The sequence below is a fragment of the Oncorhynchus nerka genome, linkage group LG28 (assembly GCF_034236695.1).
Source record: "Oncorhynchus nerka isolate Pitt River linkage group LG28, Oner_Uvic_2.0, whole genome shotgun sequence".
Lineage (NCBI taxonomy): Eukaryota > Metazoa > Chordata > Actinopteri > Salmoniformes > Salmonidae > Oncorhynchus > Oncorhynchus nerka.
The window spans coordinates 62,392,241-62,415,894 of NC_088423.1; the positions used below are offsets into that span (position 1 = coordinate 62,392,241).

At 42.3% G+C, this 23,654-nt stretch overlaps 1 protein-coding gene and 1 pseudogene across 1 annotated transcript in view; one reads left to right on the forward strand and one right to left on the reverse strand.

Moving 5' to 3' along the window:
- The window catches only part of LOC115113500 (synaptotagmin-13-like), a 53,807-nt gene that overhangs the window by 12,944 nt on the left and 17,209 nt on the right, over nucleotides 1–23,654 (reverse strand). The window contains 2 exon segments of the mRNA XM_029641255.2: nucleotides 113–335; nucleotides 2,610–3,029. Coding sequence (XP_029497115.2) covers nucleotides 113–335; nucleotides 2,610–2,783 — 397 coding nt within the window. The 5' untranslated portion in view covers nucleotides 2,784–3,029.
- LOC115113501 (F-box only protein 3-like) overlaps nucleotides 4,918–23,654 on the forward strand; it is a 31,794-nt pseudogene continuing 13,057 nt past the window's right edge.

Sequence of the window (23,654 nt, forward strand, 5' to 3'; positions counted from 1 at the left end):
AGAGTATACCACATTGTATATGATGAAGGCATAGTAGCTGTGAAAATAATAGGAAACGATAAAGGAATTTATCTTGTTTAATTCAGGGTGTATGTTATTGGTTGGGGTTTACCTTGTCTGAGGATCGTGAATGTGTCAGAGCTGTCAGTTGCTTGGTTACCAGCATCAGGCTCAGTCGAGGGTCTCTCGGGAGAGGGCTCGCCCCCCTTCTCTGAGGCATGATCAGGGTAGCTGATGACCTCAGATGAGGTCACAGATGGTTTGGGCTTGTATATTTTAGGAAATTTCAACAATGTCCTTGGTTGGATGGGCTCTGTGGATTTTTCCACACTGAACTAGAGGAGGAAGAGATGGTTAAACACAGGCTAATAATACTGTACTATGATACAAGGTGTGGTGAGAAATCACAGCTAGTTTGTAGACTGCTTTCATGAAGATTTAGTGTTGGTCGTGCAGTTCAAAGACAGCAAGCCTGCTGTATGCAATCAATCCCAGAGGGGTTCATTATGGCCATAGCAGTCCATTATCACTGCAGTCTGGCAATTCACAGGAAAACATGGAACACCAATTTACAGTGAATGCAACTCTCTGACAGTCAGCTAAATGTGGGCCACTCAGATGGGTGAGTTATGGTTGCTAAGAATTTCCATCCATTCTCCTGGGCATGCATCATTACTCTCCCAAATCAAACTCTCAATGATAACATTGACTGGTAACTGGAAGCTATTATTTTAAAGTATTGAACTTTATTTATGCTTGTGGAATAAATTTCACACTGTTAAGTTACATTCCATAATGGGATATAAACAATTCAGAGGAGGACTAAATCTCCCCACCCAGCAAGTGTTCTTTCACCTCCTTAGCAGCACAGTTGAAGTGCTGCAAAAAGCAAGCTGACTGGAACGTGGTGTCCCCCTGGTGCACGCATCATGTGCGAGGGCTTGTGTATGCTGAGGAAAGGAAGGCTGTGTGCATAGACTAGACGTAACATAGTAAATGTACATCGGGACAATCAAATCAGAATGATATGTCACGTTTGGTATGGTTACATAAGACAAAGGTTAGGAGTTAGGTTAAAGGATTAACACAAACGTCTCGTAACCCAAAGGTTGCGTGTCTGAATCTCATCACGGACAACTTCTGCATTTTAGCTAATTAGCAACTACTTAGCATGTTAGCTTAACTTTAACCTAACTCCGAACCTTAACCCTAACAATCCTTTGACCTAACTCCTAGCCCTAACCTCAACCCTAACCCCTAGCCTAGCTATCGTTAGCCACCTAGCTAACGTTAGCCACAACCAATTGTAATTCTTAACATATCATACGAAATGGATGATCGACATCCAGAAATGAATACACACCAAACTAAACTTAACATATAATACTAATTGGAGTGTCCCAGATTTACATTTACTATATTAAGTCTACGCCTGAGTCCAGGTTGTAGCGTGAGCTGCAGGGGTATCCTGCTCCCCAAATTACACTGACACAGATGTGCAGGGAACCTATGCATTCTTTATTAGGCTAGTCCTAGCAGGTTTTTTTCCGCTCTGAAAGATTCTGAATCACTCATCACCTCGTCACAAACTCATCGGATTGCTGGGTGCGAACATACGCGTGTCTTTAAAAAATATATATTATCTGCTTCTAACACCATTATTTAGCCATCATCAAATGAGACCCATATTCAGGAACACTACACAGACCATTAGGCCATAGGAATTAAACAACTGTAGTTTGTTTAAACACACTGTAGCTCTTCAAAGTGGTTGCTGAGGTGTTAAGTCTGCTTCAAAGCTGTGGGATCTCACTCTATGACTAATCACTCAAGGTCAAATGTGGACATACGTGCAACACCTTTCGCTTGGCTCAGAGAGAGGATGGGTGGGTTCACTGTAAAGGGGACTGCAACAGACAATCAACCTTTCCCACAGAAAGGACACTGTTTGTGAGCAGAACTGTGATACAATGCCACAAGCCAAGTCACAGGTTAAGCCTCCTGCAGGCCATAGGAACAAGAATAGAGTGCTATACTAACTGTACTCCAGTGCCTATCCAGGCTCTATCTTAATGCACTCCTTTATTGTAATGTAACCCCTATCTGATGTTTTTTTTACTTCTGCATTTCCTGTGTTACAATCTTAATATCAGTTAAGGGAGATATCAAAGGCAGGCATAAGCAGATATTTATCATCATCTTAGCCTGTTCAAAAATCAAGAGTAGTTGTTGTGTCAGTGTATTAAACAACTGTACTTAGCTATATTATTTACCAAGAGAAACTGTAGTTACACAAAGTAAGTTAGTTACCACTCAGAGTAGTTACTACTCAGTGAAACTGTAGTTGCTCAAATCAAACATACAGGACAAAGCTTTTTGCACTACAATTATAGATCACATATGAGATATTTAAAAAAACAGCTCTACATGTGATATGACATTTAGTCAGTTATCACTCAATAACCATGGCATTCACTCCAGTCCCACGCCACATAAACCTAGTGACACAGATTCACCAAGTCCCCTGCGGTGATGGTAGTTACCCTCCCAGGAAAGTAAGCTCTCTAAGATCTGAGTCTATGTCCAAGTGCTGTAGTAGGGCAGCTCACCTTCTCTGAGGAGTGCAGAACACTGGGTTTAGCCTTCTCTGGGTCTGCATCTTCACCACTTTCCAACTTGCCTTTCTTACAGGACCTGCAGATCAGTGAGAGCCCACAGAGAGTGAGGATGCCTGACGCAGTGCCCAGCGTAGCACCAAGGACAGCAGCTGTGGTGAAAATCATGCTGGTCAAGAAGGGCAACACAGGAAAAAATAAAAAGGAAGAAAGGAAGCTAAAAATGTCCAAGTTACTCTTCAGGCAGCATTACAAATAAAGATGCTGATTGGTTAGTCTGCAGCAAATGTCCCACAAAAATAGGATGGTTTTTCAGGAGACAGGCTACAATTCATTCGGGTACCAGCAGTTGGTTGGAGGAGGACTTTCAATCTGCAGTTCCCTCATCCAGAGACAGAGGGAGAATGTTCCTGTCTGCAGAAGAGAATAGCGTGAGAGAGAGGCAGTCTGCATTGTCTACTTGCATATATTCAGTGAGAGGAGGGATGGGTTAATGACAAAGGGAGAGAAAGGAGTGGGAGGGTACAGGCTGGCTGTCTGGTTAGCTGATTAGGACAGAATATGTCTGTTTCATGTATTATGTCTGTTTCATTTATGCTTACCTTCCCTGTCTCTCTTTTGCTTTTTATCTCTAAGTTTCTCTCTCTCTCTTCCTTCCTTCTCTTCCCCAATACCACTTTCCTGTTGCCCTCAGACACATCCATGTCTGACATCTGAAAAACATCCTGCTCCCCAGAATAACTTTTTTTTTTTACACACCAACAGAAAGTTTAAAAAAATAGGCTGATCTGCACTATCCCCATTATGCTGTTCAGCCAGGGGAATGTGCACCACCACAATATTTATGTTTATTCCTCATGGCTAGGAAAAGGATATCTCTCTGAATTGAACATCTCTCTGAATCTGAAATAGCTAGAGTATGAAGACATGTCATTTAGCCACATGAACAGTAAAAAAAATATATTCTCGCTCATCAAATTCTATATTTGGTCCCCCAACCTTGCCATAATATGCAGTTTCCATGGAAACAACATAACCCACAGTACAAACAGACCCCCAAAACCTGTAAAAACATCTTGATGCCAAGCACTGTTCTTAGCACTGCTGTAACCAAAAGTACAGCACTTGAACATGACAAATAAAAAGGCTCAAAGGCTAATTTACTAACAACAGTAGCTGACTGCAAGTAGTTCCACTTTGCAAGCTCTTCTGGAAACATGCTGTATAATGAAAGCCATCACCATGGCTGTCTGGATAACTTAATAACACTTTAGTCTTCTTTTACATTCCATCCCCATGTCTAGATGAATCACATCTTGAAATGTCCCCCAGGGCAGTGGCCATCTCTCCAAACTGTGTGATGAGGTATGACGTATGCTGCCTCAGTTTGGTTTTCCTGACCACTTTCATTCAGAAGGCAATACTGGTTCATAATTCTCATTTTTAACACAGGCCTTTTGCCTTTTGGTAGTCCGTCATTGTAAATAAGAATGTGTTTTTAACTGACTTGTCTAGTTAAATAAAGGTTAAATAAATAAGTACAGTATTATTATTTCAGACAGTGAGGGAAGTCCCTTTTAAGACAATACTCTTTCATGGATGTGAATTGAACATGCAAGAGCACAATATGTGAATTGAAGGATAACCCAATGTAGAATATAGGCCTAATCTTTGATGCCATCTTGAGGATGGCCTAAATTGTAAGCAGTTTTAAGGGGCAACATGCAGTTGCTACACTCATTTTTGGATGTGTAACTTAATGATATGTACCCATTGATTTTTGAAGAATACAATTTATAAATGCCTCGTGAGCTTAGTTCAACTGTAGTATCCCATCAGAACCCAAAATATAAGATTGTTTTACTCCAAAGTTTGTAAATAAACAAAGTAAATGTAAACAAACACTATATAGCCTCAAAACATGGTAAAAATTGTCAAAGACTCCAGCCACCCAAGTCATAGACTGTTCTTTCTGCTAACACATGGCAAGTCTTGGTCCAAGAGGCTTCTAAACAGCTTCTACCCCCAAGCCACGTAGACTCTGTACCGGTACCCCCTGTATATAGCCTCACTATTGTTATTTTACTGCTGCTCTTTAACTATTTGTTACTTTTATTTTTAGGTATTTTCTTAAAACTGCATTGATGGTTAAGGGCTTGTAAGTAAGCATTTCACTGTAATACCTGTTGTATTCGGCGCATGTGACAAATCAAATTTGATTTGAAAATGATAATTGATATCATGGATTGTCAGTCCCTGCATCCATAGTTCTGTCTATGGATGCAACTGCTGATTCCTGCTTTAACAGGTGGCTTGAACAAGCAAGCATACATAGCATGAACACTGCACTACCAGCTATAATAATCAAAACTCCAGGTTCCAAAATGGCACTGTCCATGGAGCTAAACTTGAACAATTTGTCCTCCGATCCTTTGCTGTTAATGTTATTCTTTCTTGACTTTAGAGATTTGATCAGGTATGTATAACTCGCTTCAGATGGATAAATGCCTGTGCACAAAATACCATTATGCTGTGTAATAGAAATATGCTTAGCCACAGTAGCTACATATAGCTAACGTTCTCAATATGTTGTTCAAATCTAATTTTATTTGTTGGCTAGCAAGGCAAATAATTAACTTTTATTTACTAGCTAGCATGCTATCGCATGACATGTAATCTTTCCTGGTTGTTTGGTCATGGGTCTTATTTAATTTGACAGTTTCAGGAATATTTATTGCATAAAATGTAACTATCAATTAGCCGTTGGCTAATTTAGCATCGCCAGGCTAATGCTGCGTTCATAACCAAGTGGGAAGGTGGTATTTAGTAGTTACATAAAGAAACGTGTATATTATTCATGTTCTCCGACATCTCCCACATGCTGATCTCTGACGTCACCTACTAAGAAATAACCTCGATAACAGCATTTTTGGCAGTAAAATGTACAGTGTTTTTCAGCGAGTTCAAAGAGCTTGAATGCCGCCAACGGGTAAATACCACCTTCCCACTTGGATATGAATGCAGCATAATAGTTTGTTTTGGTTTTAGAATCCTTGTTGTTGTAGCTAACTAACGTTACTAATCCGCTGTCCCATTAAGATTAGACGGGAAATGTTATTAAACATTATACAGTGTCTATTCACAAAGCTGCCTGAGGAGATTTTGCAGACACTCCGACGTTGTCTAAACAAAAAGAGCCCAGCAGGAGATACCATTTTTTAAACGTTTGGAACTTAAAGGTGCAGTATGCAGTTATCGCGCCGCCATTTCCTGGTTGCAATTTTTTTGTTTGTGTGACAAACCAAGCAATGCATAGTGTTGAGAATCATTGTACAATCTAAACAGCTGTGAAATATATTTTCAATAACCAACAATATTGTGTTTTCAGCTGTTTGAACCTGGTATACAAAAGAAAAAGACTCAAAAACTACATTTAGGAAGGGGAAGCATAGAAATAGCATGAATAGAACATATCTACCGCTTCTTGTACTTGCTTTAAAGATGGCATGACAGATCTACAACTCACTTTTCTATGGAATTTGGTCATAGCCCAAAAAGTGACATATTGCAGCTTTAACTTTAATATAAACAATAAAAAATATTGTTTATATTTATGCAAACGATACACTTAATGTATGCAGTTTAGGAAAGTTGCACCTGGCTGAGAAACAGGAAAGGTGGAATGCAATGGTCCAATGGAAATGTGCGTGCAAGGTGAGGACAGTCATTGTCTGTTCTTTTGAGTTTTGATGTTGAGTCTTTGCCCGACAAAGTGATGTTAAGATATATAAGTTATCCTGTACGAGCTTTTGTACCAAATACATTACGTTGCTACAGATGTCAAGCTAATGGGCATGTGGCAGCAGCGTGTAGGAGGGAGGTTCCTAGGTGTCAGAAATGCGCAGAAGTGCATGAGACAAGGGAATGTGTAGCATTGGGGAAAGTAGTGGTATGTGTTAATTGTAGGGGTGCCCATGGGGCTGGGGATCAGAAATGTACCGTGCGAGAGAGGCAGGTTGAGTTTTCCAGGGTTAGTACAGAAGTTACTCCCGCCGTTTACCCGCGCTTCATTGCATTTTTTCACTTTGACAATCAGAGCACTGGGCAGAAATCACATTGCGTCAACACCCACCGCGGGCTTCGCAATGCTTTATTTTAAAGTTGTCATATGCCGAGGCAGTGAAGAAAGTAGAGGAAGATGGATAAGGGGGAGGGATCATGAGATGAGTGGTATGAGTAGTAGATATGTACCAGTACAGAGGGATAGGCCAACAAGTAATATATGTTTCAGTAAGATTGGATTTTTAGCATTTATTGCAATGGTTATCAACTGTACTGCAGGGATGGCATGTAAAGTCGCAGAAAATTGAGGTTGTGGTGGCAGCTGCAGAGAAGTATCTGGGTGTGCGAGACTTGACATCAGAAGAGTTACAGGGTGTGTTTTTATTTTTTATTATTTGACCTTTATTTAACTAGGCAATTCAGTTAAGAACATTTTTTTTTTGTATATGTTATTTCACCTTTACTTAATCAGGTAGTTCAGTTGAGAACAAGTTATCATTTAGATAAAGATAAAGCAAAGCAGTGCGACCAAAAACAACAACACAGAGTTACCCATAAACAAACATACAGTTAATAACACAATAGAAAATAAAAATAGAAAAATCTATGTACAGTGTGTGCAAATGTAGAAGAGTAGGGAGGTAGGCAATAAATAGGCCATAGAGGTGAAATAATGACCATTTAGCATTAATACTGCAGTGATAGATGTGCAGATGATGATGTGCAAGTGGAGATACTGGGGTGCAAGAGGGTAAGTAATAATATGGGGATGAGGTAGTTGGGTGTGCTATTTACAGATTGGCTGTGTACAGGTACGGTGATCGATAAGCTGCTCTGACAGCTGATGCTTAAAGTTAGAGAGGGAGATATAAGACTCCAGCTTCAGAGATTTTTGCAATTCGTTCCAGTCATTGGCAGCAGAGAACTGGAAGGAAAGGCGGCCAAAGTAAGTGTTGGCTTTGGGGATGACAAGTGCAGTATACCTGCTGGAGCACGTGCTATGGGTGGGTGTTGCTATGGTGAACAGTGACCTGAGATAAGGCAGGGCTTTACCTAGCAAAGACTTCTACAATGACGGCCTACCCGGACAATGCTAGGTCAATTGTGCGCCGCCCTATGGGACTCCCAATCACGGCCGGTTGTGATACAGCCTGGATTCGATTCAGGGCGTCTGTAGTGACGCTTCAAGCTATGAGATGCAGTGACTTAGACCGCTGCGCCACTTTGGAGCCCGTGTGTTAAGTGGTGATGTCCCATCCTTTCTTTCAGGTTGTTGGTATGAGGTAGGACTAAATAGATTTAAATAGAGGAGTAGGGTGGTGTTATTTTTTTACAGTTAGATGGTAGGGTATTTTTATTTATTTTTCAAGCAAAGTATAAGGGAGTTGTACTCCAGTCTAGTAGGTGGCGGTAATGCAACATATTGGATGCCAACCGCCGTTAAGCCTAATCGAAGAAGAGTGTGAGTTGTAGGGAGGGAACACCTGAAAAACAGCCACACTTGTGCAGAAGCTGGTCCTTCTTGTGTATGATAGTACTTGAATCCAAATAATTGTTTGTCTAAATGTTTTTGTCCTGCTGAGCTGAATAAGATGAATTTACATGAAAAAACTGTGCATATTAAGTGTATATTTTGTATTTGAAAGATTCTTTCTCGCTAGTAAGAAAGTTAAGATCCAAAACTTTCCAAAACCTTATCGCTAGTGAGGCTTATTTGGGTAAACTGGATATACCCAAAGAGGAAGAGCGAGACCCAACTCGGCTGAAAATATTTTCCCCTCCAGCAGGTGTTTAAAAAAAAATCTTTCGTTTAGCCCACCAAGCAAGGAGATTTTGTCAGTGAGCGTGTCGAATTTGTTCAACAATAAAACGAATGGCTTATTTGCTACGTGAGATTTATTTGATCGAATAGAAGTTTGGTAAAGCTTATGTTGTTACGTAGTGTACTGATAAGACATTTAAGTTACATCCCTGCAACACAGCCCGCCGTGCCGCTTTGTGGACATTGTTAGGGCGGAGAGACATGTATATTGACAGTATATCGATCACCTTTGGTCTACCCCTTGGGTTCTTGAGAGCTACTTATTTGCCAGGCTATTAGCGTCCGAGCTAGCTAATGCTCATCCGTGTCCGTTATTTTATAACCCTCAAATGATTATCCCCTGTATGATATGTGATCTCATCAGCCTATGAACAGTTCAAAGCCTGTGTATTAGAATCTTGTCTGTAGCAAAGAGTCGAGTTGTAGTTCACTTCCTCTGGTTTGTGGTGAAGAGTAACAGCAAAACATTCACATAAAAACCTTTCAAATTATAAAAGATTCAAAATGGCTTGTACCAACATTCTTTTGATCTCTTATTTGATGTATCAATCAGGAATGTTTGTACTGATTACTCAATGTGTTTATTTGGCAAACTGAATAGTAATTGATACGTTTTTTTATTTAGCAAATATTTTGTTGTTGAGCAGGTCTGACAAAATCCAAAAATGTTCAAACCTGGAAGGAACTCTTCCTCGAGTTCTATACTGACTTGGGTCACTACATTGATCACTATGGCACCCTGAATAAAGCCTGGGATGACCTGAAGAGATACCTTGACCCCAGGATGATCGCCTCTCTCAAAGGTCTCCGGTAGCCTCTGGAACTGCCGATCTGCGGCCAACAAGGCAGAGTTCATCTCAGCCTATGCCTCCCTCCAGTCCCTCGACTTCTTGGCACTGACGGAAACATGGATCACCACAGACAACACCGCTACTCCTACTGCTCTCTCTTCGTCCGCCCACGTGCTCTCGCACACCCCGAGAGCTTCTGGTCAGCGGGGTGGTGGCACCGGGATCCTCATCTCTCCCAAGTGGTCATTCTCTCTTTCTCCCCTTACCCATCTGTCTATCGCCTCCTTTGAATTCCATGCTGTCACAGTTACCAGCCCTTTCAAGCTTAACATCCTTATCATTTATCGCCCTCCAGGTTCCCTCGGAGAGTTCATCAATGAGCTTGATGCCTTGATAAGCTCCTTTCCTGAGGACGGCTCACCTCTCACAGTTCTGGGCGACTTTAACCTCCCCACGTCTACCTTTGACTCATTCCTCTCTGCCTCCTTCTTTCCACTCCTCTCCTCTTTTGACCTCACCCTCTCACCTTTCCCCCCATACTCACAAGGCAGGCAATACGCTCGACCTCATCTTTACTAGATGCTGTTCTTCCACTAACCTCATTGCAACTCCCCTCCAAGTCTCCGACCACTACCTTGTATCCTTTTCCCTCTCGCTCTCATCCAACACTTCCCACACTGCCCCTACTCGGATGGTATCGCGCCGTCCCAACCTTCGCTCTCTCTCCCCGCTACTCTCTCCTCTTCCATCCTATCATCTCTTCCCTCTGCTCAAACCTTCTCCAACCTATCTCCTGATTCTGCCTCCTCAACCCTCCTCTCCTCCCTTTCTGCATCCTTTGACTCTCTATGTCCCCTATCCTCCAGGCCGGCTCGGTCCTCCCCTCCCGCTCCGTGGCTCGACGACTCATTGCGAGCTCACAGAACAGGGCTCCGGGCAGCCGAGCGGAAATGGAGGAAAACTCGCCTCCCTGCGGACCTGGCATCCTTTCACTCCCTCCTCTCTACATTTTCCTCCTCTGTCTCTGCTGCTAAAGCCACTTTCTACCACTCTAAATTCCAAGCATCTGCCTCTAACCCTAGGAAGCTCTTTGCCACCTTCTCCTCCCTCTTGAATCCTCCTCCCCCTCCCCCTCCTCCCTCTCTGCAGATGACTTCGTCAACCATTTTGAAAAGAAGGTCGACGACATCCGATCCTCGTTTGCTAAGTCAAACGACACCGCTGGTTCTGCTCACACTGCCCTACCCTGTGCTCTGACCTCTTTCTCCCCTCTCTCTCCAGATGACATCTCGCGTCTTGTGACGGCCGGCCGCCCAACAACCTGCCCGCTTGACCCTATCCCCTCCTCTCTTCTCCAGACCATCTCCGGTGACCTTCTCCCTTACCTCACCTCGCTCATCAACTCATCCCTGACCGCTGGCTACGTCCCTCCCGTCTTCAAGAGAGCGAGAGTTGCACCCCTTCTGAAAAAACCTACACTCGATCCCTCCGATGTCAACAACTACAGACCAGTATCCCTTCTTTCTTTTCTCTCCAAAACTCTTGAACGTGCCGTCCTTGGCCAGCTCTCCCGCTATCTCTCTCAGAATGACCTTCTTGATCCAAATCAGTCAGGTTTCAAGACTAGTCATTCAACTGAGACTGCTCTTCTCTGTATCACGGAGGCACTCCGCACTGCTAAAGCTAACTCTCTCTCCTCTGCTCTCATCCTTCTAGACCTATCGGCTGCCTTCGATACTGTGAACCATCAGATCCTCCTCTCCACCCTCTCCGAGTTGGGCATCTCCGGCGCGGCCCACGCTTGGATTGCGTCCTACCTGACAGGTCGCTCCTACCAGGTGGCGTGGCGAGAATCTGTCTCCTCACCACGCGCTCTCACCACTGGTGTCCCCAGGGCTCTGTTCTAGGCCCTCTCCTATTCTCGCTATACACCAAGTCACTTGGCTCTGTCATAACCTCACATGGTCTCTCCTATCATTGCTATGCAGACGACACACAATTAATCTTCTCCTTTCCCCCTCTGATGACCAGGTGGCGAATCGCATCTCTGCATGTCTGGCAGACATATCAGTGTGGATGACGGATCACCACCTCAAGCTGAACCTCGGCAAGACGGAGCTGCTCTTCCTCCCGGGAAGGACTGCCCGTTCCATGATCTCGCCATCACGGTTGACAACTCCATCGTGTCCTCCTCCCAGAGCGCTAAGAACCTTGGCGTGATCCTGGACAACACCCTGTCGTTCTCAACTAACATCAAGGCGGTGGCCCGTTCCTGTAGGTTCATGCTCTACAACATCCGCAGAGTACGACCCTGCCTCACACAGGAAGCGGCGCAGGTCCTAATCCAGGCACTTGTCATCTCCCGTCTGGATTACTGCAACTCGCTGTTGGCTGGGCTCCCTGCCTGTGCCATTAAACCCCTACAACTCATCCAGAACGCCGCAGCCCGTCTGGTGTTCAACCTTCCCAAGTTCTCTCACGTCACCCCGCTCCTCCGCTCTCTCCACTGGCTTCCAGTTGAAGCTCGCATCCGCTACAAGACCATGGTGCTTGCCTACGGAGCTGTGAGGGGAACGGCACCTCAGTACCTCCAGGCTCTGATCAGGCCCTACACCCAAACAAGGGCACTGCGTTCATCCACCTTTGGCCTGCTCGCCTCCCTACCACTGAGGAAGTACAGTTCCCGCTCAGCCCAGTCAAAACTGTTCGCTGCTCTGGCCCCCCAATGGTGGAACAAACTCCCTCACGACGCCAGGACAGCGGAGTCAATCACCACCTTCCGGAGACACCTGAAACCCCACCTATTTAAGGAATACCTAGGATAGGATAAAGTAATCCTTCTCACCCCCCCCTTAAAAGACCTAGATGCACTATTGTAAAGTGGCTGTTCCACTGGATGTCATAAGGTGAAAGCACCAATTTGTAAGTCGCTCTGGATAAGAGCGTCTGCTAAATGACTTAAATGTAATGTAAATGTAAGCCTCCACAAGGCATACACATCACCACTTTAGGGGATTTGATAGCAGTGAGATGGTTCGATGGAACGATTAGGCCTTATTATAATAAAACCCTCAACCAATATGTTGATGGATTTCCAAATGTAATGGATAGAAAATCCATACTTAATAAAAAAAAAAAAAGTGATTTGTTTGCCAAAGTCAATTTTATGATTTCCCCTGAGCAGAGGGAGCAAAGGAAGAAGAGCTGGATGGCATTGAGGCGCAGGTGGGTTGCAAGATTTCAAATGACTACCGGTGCTCATACCGGATACACAATGGGCAGAAGCTGGTTGTTCCTGGCTATGATAATGTTTTTGTGCTGCTGAGCTGAATAAGATGAATTTACACTAACAAATTGACGTAATAATTTTACCACAAGTATACTTTATCTACCCCTATTTTCTTTCAGTTTAATGGGAAGCATGGCCCTGTCTAACCACTACCGCTCAGAGGACCTGCTGGATAATGAAACGGCAGCAGGTGGCTTTAAGCAGCACAAGGGCATGAGGCCGTGTTTGCCCCTCACCTTCTGCTTCCACACAGGCCTCAGCCAATACATGGCCCTGGATGGCACCGCAGCGAGATCTTCTACCACTGCCCGGTCAGTTTCCATATGAGACCCCAGCCCCCGCCCCCATTACAACAGGGAGACGGCCTTTTATCCTCACACACAGGTTATGGATGAAAATAATAAGAAAGTCTGTAGCATCGCTTAGTAATGATAAACAACTCCTTAATTTGAGCTTTATATAACTTATTTTAAAATTTTTATTTCACCTTTATTTAACCAGGTAGGCAAGTTGAGAACAAGTTCTCATTTACAATTGCGACCTGGCCAAGATAAAGCAAAGCAGTTTGACGCATACAACAACACAGAGTTACACATGGAGTAAAACAAACATAATAATACAGTAGAAAAATTAGTCTATATACAATGTGAGCAAATGAGGTGAGATAAGGGGGGTAAAGGCAAAAAAGTCCATGGTGGCGAAGTAAATACAATATAGCAAGTAAAACACTGGAATGGTAGATATGCAGTGGAAGAATGTGCAAAGTAGAGAGAAATAATGGGGTGCAAAATAAATAAATACAGTAGGGGAAGAGGTAGTTGTTTGGGCTAAATTATAGATGGGCTATGTACAGGTGCAGTAATCTGTGAGCTGCTCTGACAGCTGGTGCTTAAAGATAGTGAGGGAGATAAGTGTTTCCAGTTTCAGAGATTTTTGTAGTTCGTTCCAGTCATTGGCAGCAGAGAACTGGAAGGAGAGGCGGCCAAAGGAATAATTGGTTTTGAGGTGACCAGAGAGATATACCTGCAGGAGCATGTGCTACAGGTGAGTGCTGCTATGGTGACCAGCGAGCTGAGATAAGGGGGGACTTTACCTAGCAGAGTCTTGTAGATGACCTGGAGCCAGTGGGTTTGGCGAAAGCTAAATACTGAAAGTTATTTTTGACAGATACAACTCACTGCATCTGGGGGGAGCCATTTTCTAGCTTTCTCACCACGTCAATTGCAAACAGCTTCCAGTGTTTACGTTTCATAAATTGGAGCAAGGACAACTCTTTGCCACTGGGGGCATCCCTTTTCTAGCTATGGTATCTCACCACAGGCAGGAGAAAATGTTGAATAATGGAAATTAACTAATGGCGGTAGTGGAAAAAGTACCCAATTGTAATACTTGAGTTAAAGTAAAGATACCTTAATATACAATGACTCGCGTAAAAGTCACCCAGTAAAAGTATACAAGTCTTTGATTTAAAATATACTTAAGTATCAAAAATAAAAGTTAAAATAATTTCACATTCCTTATATTAAGAAAACCAGACTGTACGATTTTCTATTTTTTAAATTTTATTTATGGATAGTCAGGGTCACACTCCAACACGCAGACATAATTTACAAACAAACATTTGTGTTTAGTGAGTCCGCCAGATCAGGCAGTAGGCCTGACCAGGGATGTTCTCTTGATAAGTGTGAATTTGACAATTTTCCTGTCCTGCTAAGCATTCGAAATGTAACAAGTACTTTTGGGTATCAGGGAAAATGTATGGAGTAAAAGTACATTTTCTTTAGGAATGTACTTGAGTAAAAGTTATAACAAATATAAATGGTACAAGTGCCCCAAAAAACAACTTTAAATTATTTTACTTAAGTACCTTACACTAATGGATGACTAATAGGATTGTTGTAAATGTTTCTATTATAGGATCAAATGGCACAAGATCCATCTGCAATTGACATGTTCATCACAGGTATGATGAGATATTAGTTTGTTACTGTGGGATTCTGTATTCTGTATATTATAGCCATTAGCATATATATGATTAAATATTATCTGATGTTGGTTGTGAAAGGTATCTGCATTTGTGCACTGGAGCATCATTATGAGATTAAACAACTGCTTGCTACTTGCCTGTTTGTGTGTGTGACAAGAACTGAGTAACATGGTGTGACCTGCATGTTGCAAAACTGTAGATAACAGCCAGCAGATGCTTTGTCCTTGTGTTTGTATGTAACAATATTGAGCACATGGTGTGACTTGCTGTATCTTACAAAGTTGCGGTTAAGCAGGGATAGGGGGGGGGTGGTCATCACAAGGTTTAACTGAGATGGAAAAATACTGAACAACACAATAGCAGGAACTGAGCAACTGTTATAACTAGGGCGTGATACCAGAACAGTAGGAATCTTTTCATCGACGGAGGGAGGACTCCAAGAAACGCCAAGAGGCGGGGACCTGCCTGAGCGCCTGCGATAGGCTGAGTAAGTTTAAACCACGCCCAGCCTCTACTGTGATAGGCCAACAGACGGGTTAGAACAATGTCTATCACAGTATAAGAACACTGTTTACATACATCCTGTCAGTTCCCTGTTCTGCCCTGCGTGGTATTACAGTGAGCCCGTATATACAAAAGTTGCATTTGCCATTACTTAGCTAATAAAAAATACATAGTATACAATCGGTGACTCATTGTGATATTTATCCTGATACCAGATTCGAATTTACACAACTCTAACATTACATAAAACATTATAAAAAATATTCAGTTAGGTTGTGTGAAAATGTTTCATGGCGACATCTCACTGCAAGTTAAGCAAACTTAAAAGCAACTTTTATTTGGATGCTTAACAACTAGGTTATTATGTAAGTCCAGGAATTCTTCAAGGTACATAGGATTCTGGCATTGCTCCCATTCTTGAGGTTGTGGACTAACTGCATGATGGGAGATGTGAAATATAAACTGCTGTATTGCAACATAGCACTTCATTAATGGAATAAAAAAAAATGAAAGTGGATTATTTGCCAAAATAATATTTGTTGATATTCAATGTTAGTTCCTCAACATGAATGGATTTGAACTTATGCAGTGTCTCACTTACTCATTATTTTTCTTCCTCTCACTCTAATTTCTCACCTTAGGGTCCAGCTTTACTGAGTGGTTTACCTCGTACGTCCATAATGTGGTAACAGGAGAATACCCCATCATCTGGGATCAGACCTCCAGGTAACCTCCATTAACTTTCCCTTTCTGAAATACCTAAATGGCACATGCAGGGAGGTCGTAGTTTCTGTGTCATGATGGCAATACTCTACAATATGTAGTAGGGCTGACTGAGATTTCTTTAGTCGAGCACAGGCAAAAAAAAAATATATATATATATATACAGTACCAGTCAAAATGTAGGACACCTATTCTTTCAAGTTAAAAACTAATTATTTTTTTCTCTACATTGTAGAATAATAGTGAAGGCATCACAACTATGAAATAACAGATATGGAATCATGTAGTAACCAAAAAAGTGTTAAATCAAAATATATATTTTATATTTGAGAATCTTAAAGTAGCCATCATTTGTCTTGATGACAGCGTTGCACACTCTTGGCTTTCTCGCAACAAGCTTCACTTGGAATGCTTTTCCAACAGTCTTGAAGGCGTTCAGGTGCGGGCAGTGATCGGTTGAAGAGCATGCATTTAGTTTTACTTGCATTTAAGAGCAGTTGGAGGCCACGGAAGGAAAGTTGTATGGCATTGAAGCTCGTCTGGAGGTTAGCTAACAGTGTCTAACGAAGGGCCAGAAGTATACAGAATGGTGTCGTCTGCATAGAGGTGGATCAGAGAATCAGCAAGAGCGACATCATTGACGTATACAGAGAAGAGAGAGTCGGCCCGAGAATTTAACCCTGTGGCACCCCCATAGAGACTGCCAGAGGTCCGGACACACCGATTTGACACACTGAACTCTATCAGAGAAGTAGTTGGTAAACCAGGCGAGGCAATCATTTGAGAAACCAAGGCAGTTGTCTGCCAATAAGAATGGGGTCATTGGCCGCCGAAAGCCTTGGCCAGGTCGATGAATACGGCTGCACAGTAATGTCTCTTATCGATGGCGGTTATGATATCATTTAGGACCTTGAGCGTGGTTGAGGTGCACCCATGACCAGCTCTGCAACCAGATTGCATAGCGGCGAACGTACGGTGAGATAGATAGATATAGGTCTGTAGCAGTTTGGGTCTAGAGTGTCTCCCCCTTTGAAGAGGGGGATGACCATGGCAGCTTTCCAATCTTTGGGAATCTCAGACGACATGAGGTTGAAACAGGCTAGTAATAGGGGTTGCAACAATTTCAGCAGATAATTTTCGAAAGAGAGGGTCCAGATTGTCTCGCCCGGCTGATTTGTAGGGGTACAGATTTTGCAGCTCTTTCAGAACATCAGCTATCTGGATTTGGGTGAAGGAGAAATCGGGGAGGCTTGGGCGAGTTGCTGTGGGGAGTGCAGGGCTTTTGACCGGGGTAGGGGTAGCCAGGTGGAAAGCATGGCCAGCCATAGAAAAAGTATTATTGAAATTCTCAATTATAGTGGATTTATTGGTGGTGACAGTGTTTCCTAGCCTCAGTGCAGTGGGCAGCTGGGAGGATGTGCTCTTACTCTCCATGGACTTTACAGTGTCCCAGGACTTTTTTGAGTTGCAAATTTCTGCTTGAAAAAGCTAGCCTTAGCTTTCCTAACTGCCTGTGTGTATTGGTTCCTAACGTCCCTGAAAAGTTGCATATCACAGGGGCTATTCGATGCTAATGCAGAATGCCACAGGATGTTTTTGTGCTGGTCAAGAGCAGTTGGGTCTGGAGAGAACCAAGGGCTAAATCTGTTCCTGGTTCTACAATTTTTGAATAGGACATGCTTATTTAAGATGGTGAGGAAGGCATTTTTAAAGAATGACCAGGCATCCACTACTGACAGGATGAGGTCAATATCCTTCCAGGATACCCGGACCAGGTCGATTAGAAAGGCCTGCTCGCTGAAGTGTTTTAGGGAGCGTTTGACAGTGATGGGGTGGTCGTTTGACCACGGACCCATTACGGATGCAGTCAATGAGGCAGTGATTGCTGAGATCTTGAAAACAGCAGAGGTATATTTGTAGGGCAAGTTGGGGAGGATGATATCTATGCGGGTGCCTGTGTTTACAGATTTGGGGTTGTACCTGGTGGGTTCATTGATAATTTGTGTGAGATTGAGGGCATCAAGTTTAGATTGTAGGATGGCCCGGGGTCTTAAGCATGTCCCAGTTTAGGTCACCTAGCAGCATGAGCTCTGAAGATAGATAGGGGGGCAATCAGTTCACATATGGTGTCCAAGGCACAGCAGGGGGCAGAGGGTGGCCTATAGCAAGCGGCAATGGTGAGAGACTTGTTTCTGGAAAGGTGGATTTTTAAAAGTAGAATCTCGAATTGTTTGGGTACAAACCTGGATCCAGGCTGATTGGTGCTAGCTTCGGGACAGGGATGTGACGTTAAAACCTCTTAGGGATCCCTTAAGCTCGAATCCTGCTCGAATCCCGTTAGCGGGATAGATTTGACAACATCCAGTGAAATTGCAGAGCACCAAATTCAAACTACAGAAATATAAATATTCAACATTCATGAAAATGTGTGTAATACATCAAAATAAATCTTAACTTGTTAATCCAGCCGCTGTGTCAGATTTCAAAAAGGCTTTACGGCGAAAGCACACCATGCAATTATCTGAGGACAGCGCCCCGCATACAAAATCATGAAAAACATATTTCAACCAGGCAGGTGCAACACGAAAGTCAGAAATAGACATATAATAAATGCCTTACCTTTGAAGATCTTCATCTTTTTGCAATCTCAAATGTCTGTGACACAATGAATGGTCGTTTTGTTCGATAAATTCCTTCTTTATATCCCCAAAATGTCAATTTATTTGGCGTGTTTGATTAAAAAATACACCAGTTCCAACATGACTACAAAGTAGTTATAATAACAAGTTACCTGTGAACTTTGTCCAAACATTTCAAACAACGTTCCTAATCCAACCTCAGGTATCCTAAAATGTAAATAATCTATCAAATTTAAGACGTGATCAACAGTTTCCAATACAGAAGAAAAACAACACGGAGCGCGCTCCTGTTCATGCGCAACAAAATACTAGAGACCTTCTGAGTGACACGTAGAAAGAATAGCACTACTTCATTTTTCAAAAGAAAAACATTGAACAATTTCTAAAGACTTTTGACATCTAGTGGAAGCCATAGGAAATTGCAAGATTATGTTCTAATGTTTGTATTGCATTATAATGGTTGTTTTATTCGACAGAATAGAGTATTCTGTTAACCATTGTGTGTGTCTTCTACTGAGGATGGGCCTCTATGAGAACACGGACAGAGGAGATTTACGTTGTCTTTGGGTGATAAAACCTAAAGCGCATTCCAGAGAACATGAGTTAATGTTTCTGCTCTATACCGTACCAGGGAGAGATGGTTCTAGTTTGGAGTCTTAACCTTGTGACCATTCTATGTATCTGTTGTTTGTCATGTAGGTTGAAAGGGGTGTATCTTGGCTATAAAAGACCTTTGTACTTTTATTTTATCACTCTCAACGGATCATTAGAAATGGTGAATCATTGAGAATCATTGCTATTATTGCTCTTATTATTAAAGATTAGTTTAAGTATAACTCTGGCTTGTGTGATAAGTTTGTCTCTCCTCATTTGATAGTAAGGAAATTAACCACCACAAACTGCAATCTGGGCCCTAATAAATCAGGTTTCCCATAGAAAAGCATTGGAAAACACCATGACCTCAAACTTTTTTCCCTGGATGGATTGTGTTCGGGGTTTCGCCTGCCAAATCAGTTCTGTTATACTCACAGACATTATTCTAACAGTGTTTTCTATCCAAATATACTAATTATATGCATATCCTAGCTTCTGGCCCTGAGTAACAGGCAGTTTACTTTGGGCACGCTTTTCATCCGGATGTGAAAATACTGCCCCCTATCCCTAAGAATTTTTAAACTAGGAATAGTCACTCGGATTGCAGCTAGCTAGCTGTGGTGATCCAGGTGAAGAGGTTCAGAGCTTGCGGTAGGAAACTGGGGATATGGAGAGAAAATAGGTCCGGTATGCTCTTTTGAATCGCATTGTACAAACTGGCGAGAGCTTTCTGAGCTAAAGGTTAGCTGATGACCGCTAGCAGTGGTTAGCTGACTGTTAGCTAGTTAGCTGGCTAGCTTCTGTTGGGGAATACCGGTTCGGAGGTGGATACTGTTAGAGTTGCGTAAATTCGAATCTGGTATTAGGATAAATATAACAATGAGTCACCGATTGTACACTATGTATTTTTTATTGGCTAAGTAATAAATGGCAAATGCAACTTTCGTATATACGGGCTCACTGTAATACCACGCAGGGCAGAACAGGGAACTGACAGGATGTACGTAAACAGTGTTCTTATACTGTGATAGACATAGGCCAACAGACAGGTTGGAACAATCACAGTAGAGGCTGAGCGTGGTTCAGCCTATCGCAGGCGCTCAGGCGGGTCCCCGCCTCTTGGCGCTTCTTGGAGTCCTCCCTCCGTCGATGTATAGATTCTTACTGTTCTGGTATCGCAGCCTAGTTATAACAGTTGCTCAGTTCCTGCGATTGTGTTGTTCAGTATTTTTCCATCTCAGTTAAACCTTGTGATGACCACCCCCCCTATACCTAATTAACCACAACTTTGTAAGATACAGCAAGTCACACCATGTGCTCAATATTGTTACATACAAACACAGGGACAAAGCATCTGCTGGGCTGTTATCTACAGTTTTGCAACATGCAGGTCACACCATATTACTCAGTTCTTGTCACACACACAAACAGGAAAGTAGATGTAGCAAGCAGTTGTTTAATCTCATGATGATGCTCAAGTGCACAATGCAGATACCTCACACAGCCAACATCAGATAATATTTAATCATATATATATGGTAATGGCTATAATGTAAAATACAGAATCCCACAATACGAATAATTTAGAAGAGACAGATCCACACCACATTGGGTGAGGCGGGTTGCAGGAGAGTATTTTGAAGTTGAGGTTTAGAAAAATATAAAAGATTTGCTAAGAAAAATATATAAAAAGATATAAACATGGGACATATACAAGACGAAGAACAAAGACGTCTGACTGCTACGCCATCTTGGATCAGTAATGTCATTATCATTTATAAGCTTAGTGTAGCAGCCTTGTATAACCGTCATTGAGCTGAAGGTCTAAGAGCGAATCCTGTTTAGTCTTAATACTGTAACTTACTTAGGCTGAACCCCCCCAGATGTGACGCTTGGCATATTTCTAATGGTCTGAGAGTCTTTAGGTGCCTTTTTGCAAACTCTAAGTGGGCTGTCATGTGCCTTTTACTGAGGAGTGGCTTCTGTCTGGCCACTCTACCATAAAGGCCTGATTGGTGGAGTGCTGCAGAGATGGTTGTCCTTCTGGAAGGTTCTCCCATCTCCACAGAGGAACACTGGAACTCTGTCAGAGTGACCATTGAGTTCTTGGTCACCTCCCTTCTCCCCCAATTGCTCATTTTGGCCAAGCGGCCAGCTTGTTCAAAACTTATTCCATTTAAGAATGATGGAAGCCACTGTGTTCTTGGGGACCTTCAATGCGGCAGAACGTTTTTGGTACACTTCCCCAGATCTGTGCCTCGACACAATCCTGTCTCGGAGATCTACAGACAATTCCTTTGACCTCGTGGCTTGGTTTTTGATCTGACATGCACTGTCAACTGTGGGACCCTGTATAGACAGGTGTGTGCCTTTCCAAATCATGTCCAATCAATTGAATTTACCACAGGTTGACTCCAATCAAGTTATAGAAACATCTCAAGAATGATCAATGGAAACAGGATGCTCCTGAGCTCAATTTTGAGTCTCATATCAAAAGGTCTGAATAGTTATGTAAATAAGGTATTTGTTATTTTTAATACATTTACTAAAATGTCTAAACCGTTTTTTTTGTTTCTTTGTCGTGGGGTATTGTGTGTAGATTGAGGAAAAATTCTTATTTTTATCATTTTTAGAAGTCTAGAAGTAACAAAATGTAGAAAAAGTCAAGGGGTCTGAATACTTTCTGAATGCACTGTAGTTGATTTGATTAAAACACATAGGATGTGGCTATATATAGAAAAATAATGTTTTCAAAGAACAGACAACTCTTGGTCGACCAAGTTTTTATTTTATTTTTTATTTTTGGTGGGGACACCACTAATATGTAGTTAACATGCATTCAAATCAAGGCTTCCAAAGGATTTTGAAGGTTTAAGCTTTGTCCCTATTCACAGGTACGTCCATGATAAGCAGTGTGTTTCCGCCACGGGATATTACTGTTTCAGTGTCTACCTCATTCTTACCGGAGCTCAGCTCAGTGGATCCTCCACATTTTTTCTTCACCTACCGGATCAGGTACCACTATTTCCTCTACTGATTTCAGCTCCTGATAATGATTAAAATGATATGGGTAAATGGATTAAAATACAGCTGTCATAACTTCCCTAACCTTATACATTAAATTTTACCCTCAGGATTGAAATGGCAAATGATGCCCTCCCTGAGAATGCTTGTCGTTATTGGAAGATCACCAATGCTAATGTGAATGTGGAGGAGGTCCGTGGGCCAGGTGTTGTCGGTAGGTGACTAGACTAGAGATGATTCTGTGGACTTAGCGTAATGTTTCATTCTCAGTTGTCTCCTTTTGGTAACAGTGGACAAAAACCTGTTACGATCTAAGAATGATTTACAGCTAACGGATTACTAATGTAATTTTCATCATAGAGTTGAAGTCAGAAGTTTACATACACTTAGGTTGGAGTCATTAAAACTCATTTTTCAACCACTCCACAAATTTCTTGTTAACAAACTATAGTTTTGGCAAGTCGGTTAGGACATCTACTTTGTATATGACCCAAGTAATTTTTCCAACAATTGTTTTGACAGATTATTTCACTTATAATTCACTGTATCACAATTCCAGTGGGTCAGAAGTTTACATACACTAAGTTGACTGTCTTTGGGACCCACCCGCTTGACATCATGGGAAAATAAAATCAGCCAAGAACTCAGAAAAAAAATTGTAGACCTCCACAAGTCCGGTTCATCCTTGGGAGCAATTTCCAAACGCCTGAAGGTACCACGTTCATCTGTACAAACAATAGTACGCAAGTATAAACACCATGGGACCACGCAGCCATCATACCACTCAGGAAGGAGACGCGTTCTGTCTCCTAGAGATGAACATACTGTGGTGTGAAAAGTGCAAATCAATCTCAGAACAGCAGCAAAGGACCTTGTGAAGATGCTGGAGGAAACGGGTACAAAAGTGGCCATCACGAAGCCCTGACCTCAATCCTATAGACAATTTGTGGGCAGAACTGAAAAAGCATGTGCGAGTAAGGAGGCCTACAAACCTGACTCAGTTAAACCAGCTCTGTCAGGAGTAATGGGCCAAAATTCACCCAACTTATTGTGGCAATGCTACCAAATACTAATTGAGTGTATGTAAACCTCTGACCCACTGGGAATGTGATGAAAGAAATAAAAGCTGAAATAAATCCCTCTACTATTATTCTGACATTTCACATTCTTAAAATAAAGTGATGATCCTAACTGACTTAAGACAGGGAATTTCTACTAGGATTAAATGTCAGGAATTGTGAAACTGAGTTTACATGTATTTGGCTAAGGTGTATGTAAACTTCTGACTTCAACTGATATAAAAAAATATTTTAAAAGATATACTAATCTCTTGACATTGTCTGCAGGAAAATTCCCGGTGATGACTCCGGTTAAAGTACATGAATGAGTACGCCAGCTGCACAACCTTCTCTGCTACCTCTGAGTACATGGAAGGCCACTACACCGCCTCAAGAATGAGGAGATCTTCGACGTCTGCATCCCCTGCTTTCACATGGTTTGCCCTCCATTCCGTGAGTCAATTGTACGGTCGGTAAGTGTTTATGAGATAGTGATAAGTGACAATTGGATTCAGTTTTAAGAGACTTGATAAGTCAGTGATTAGG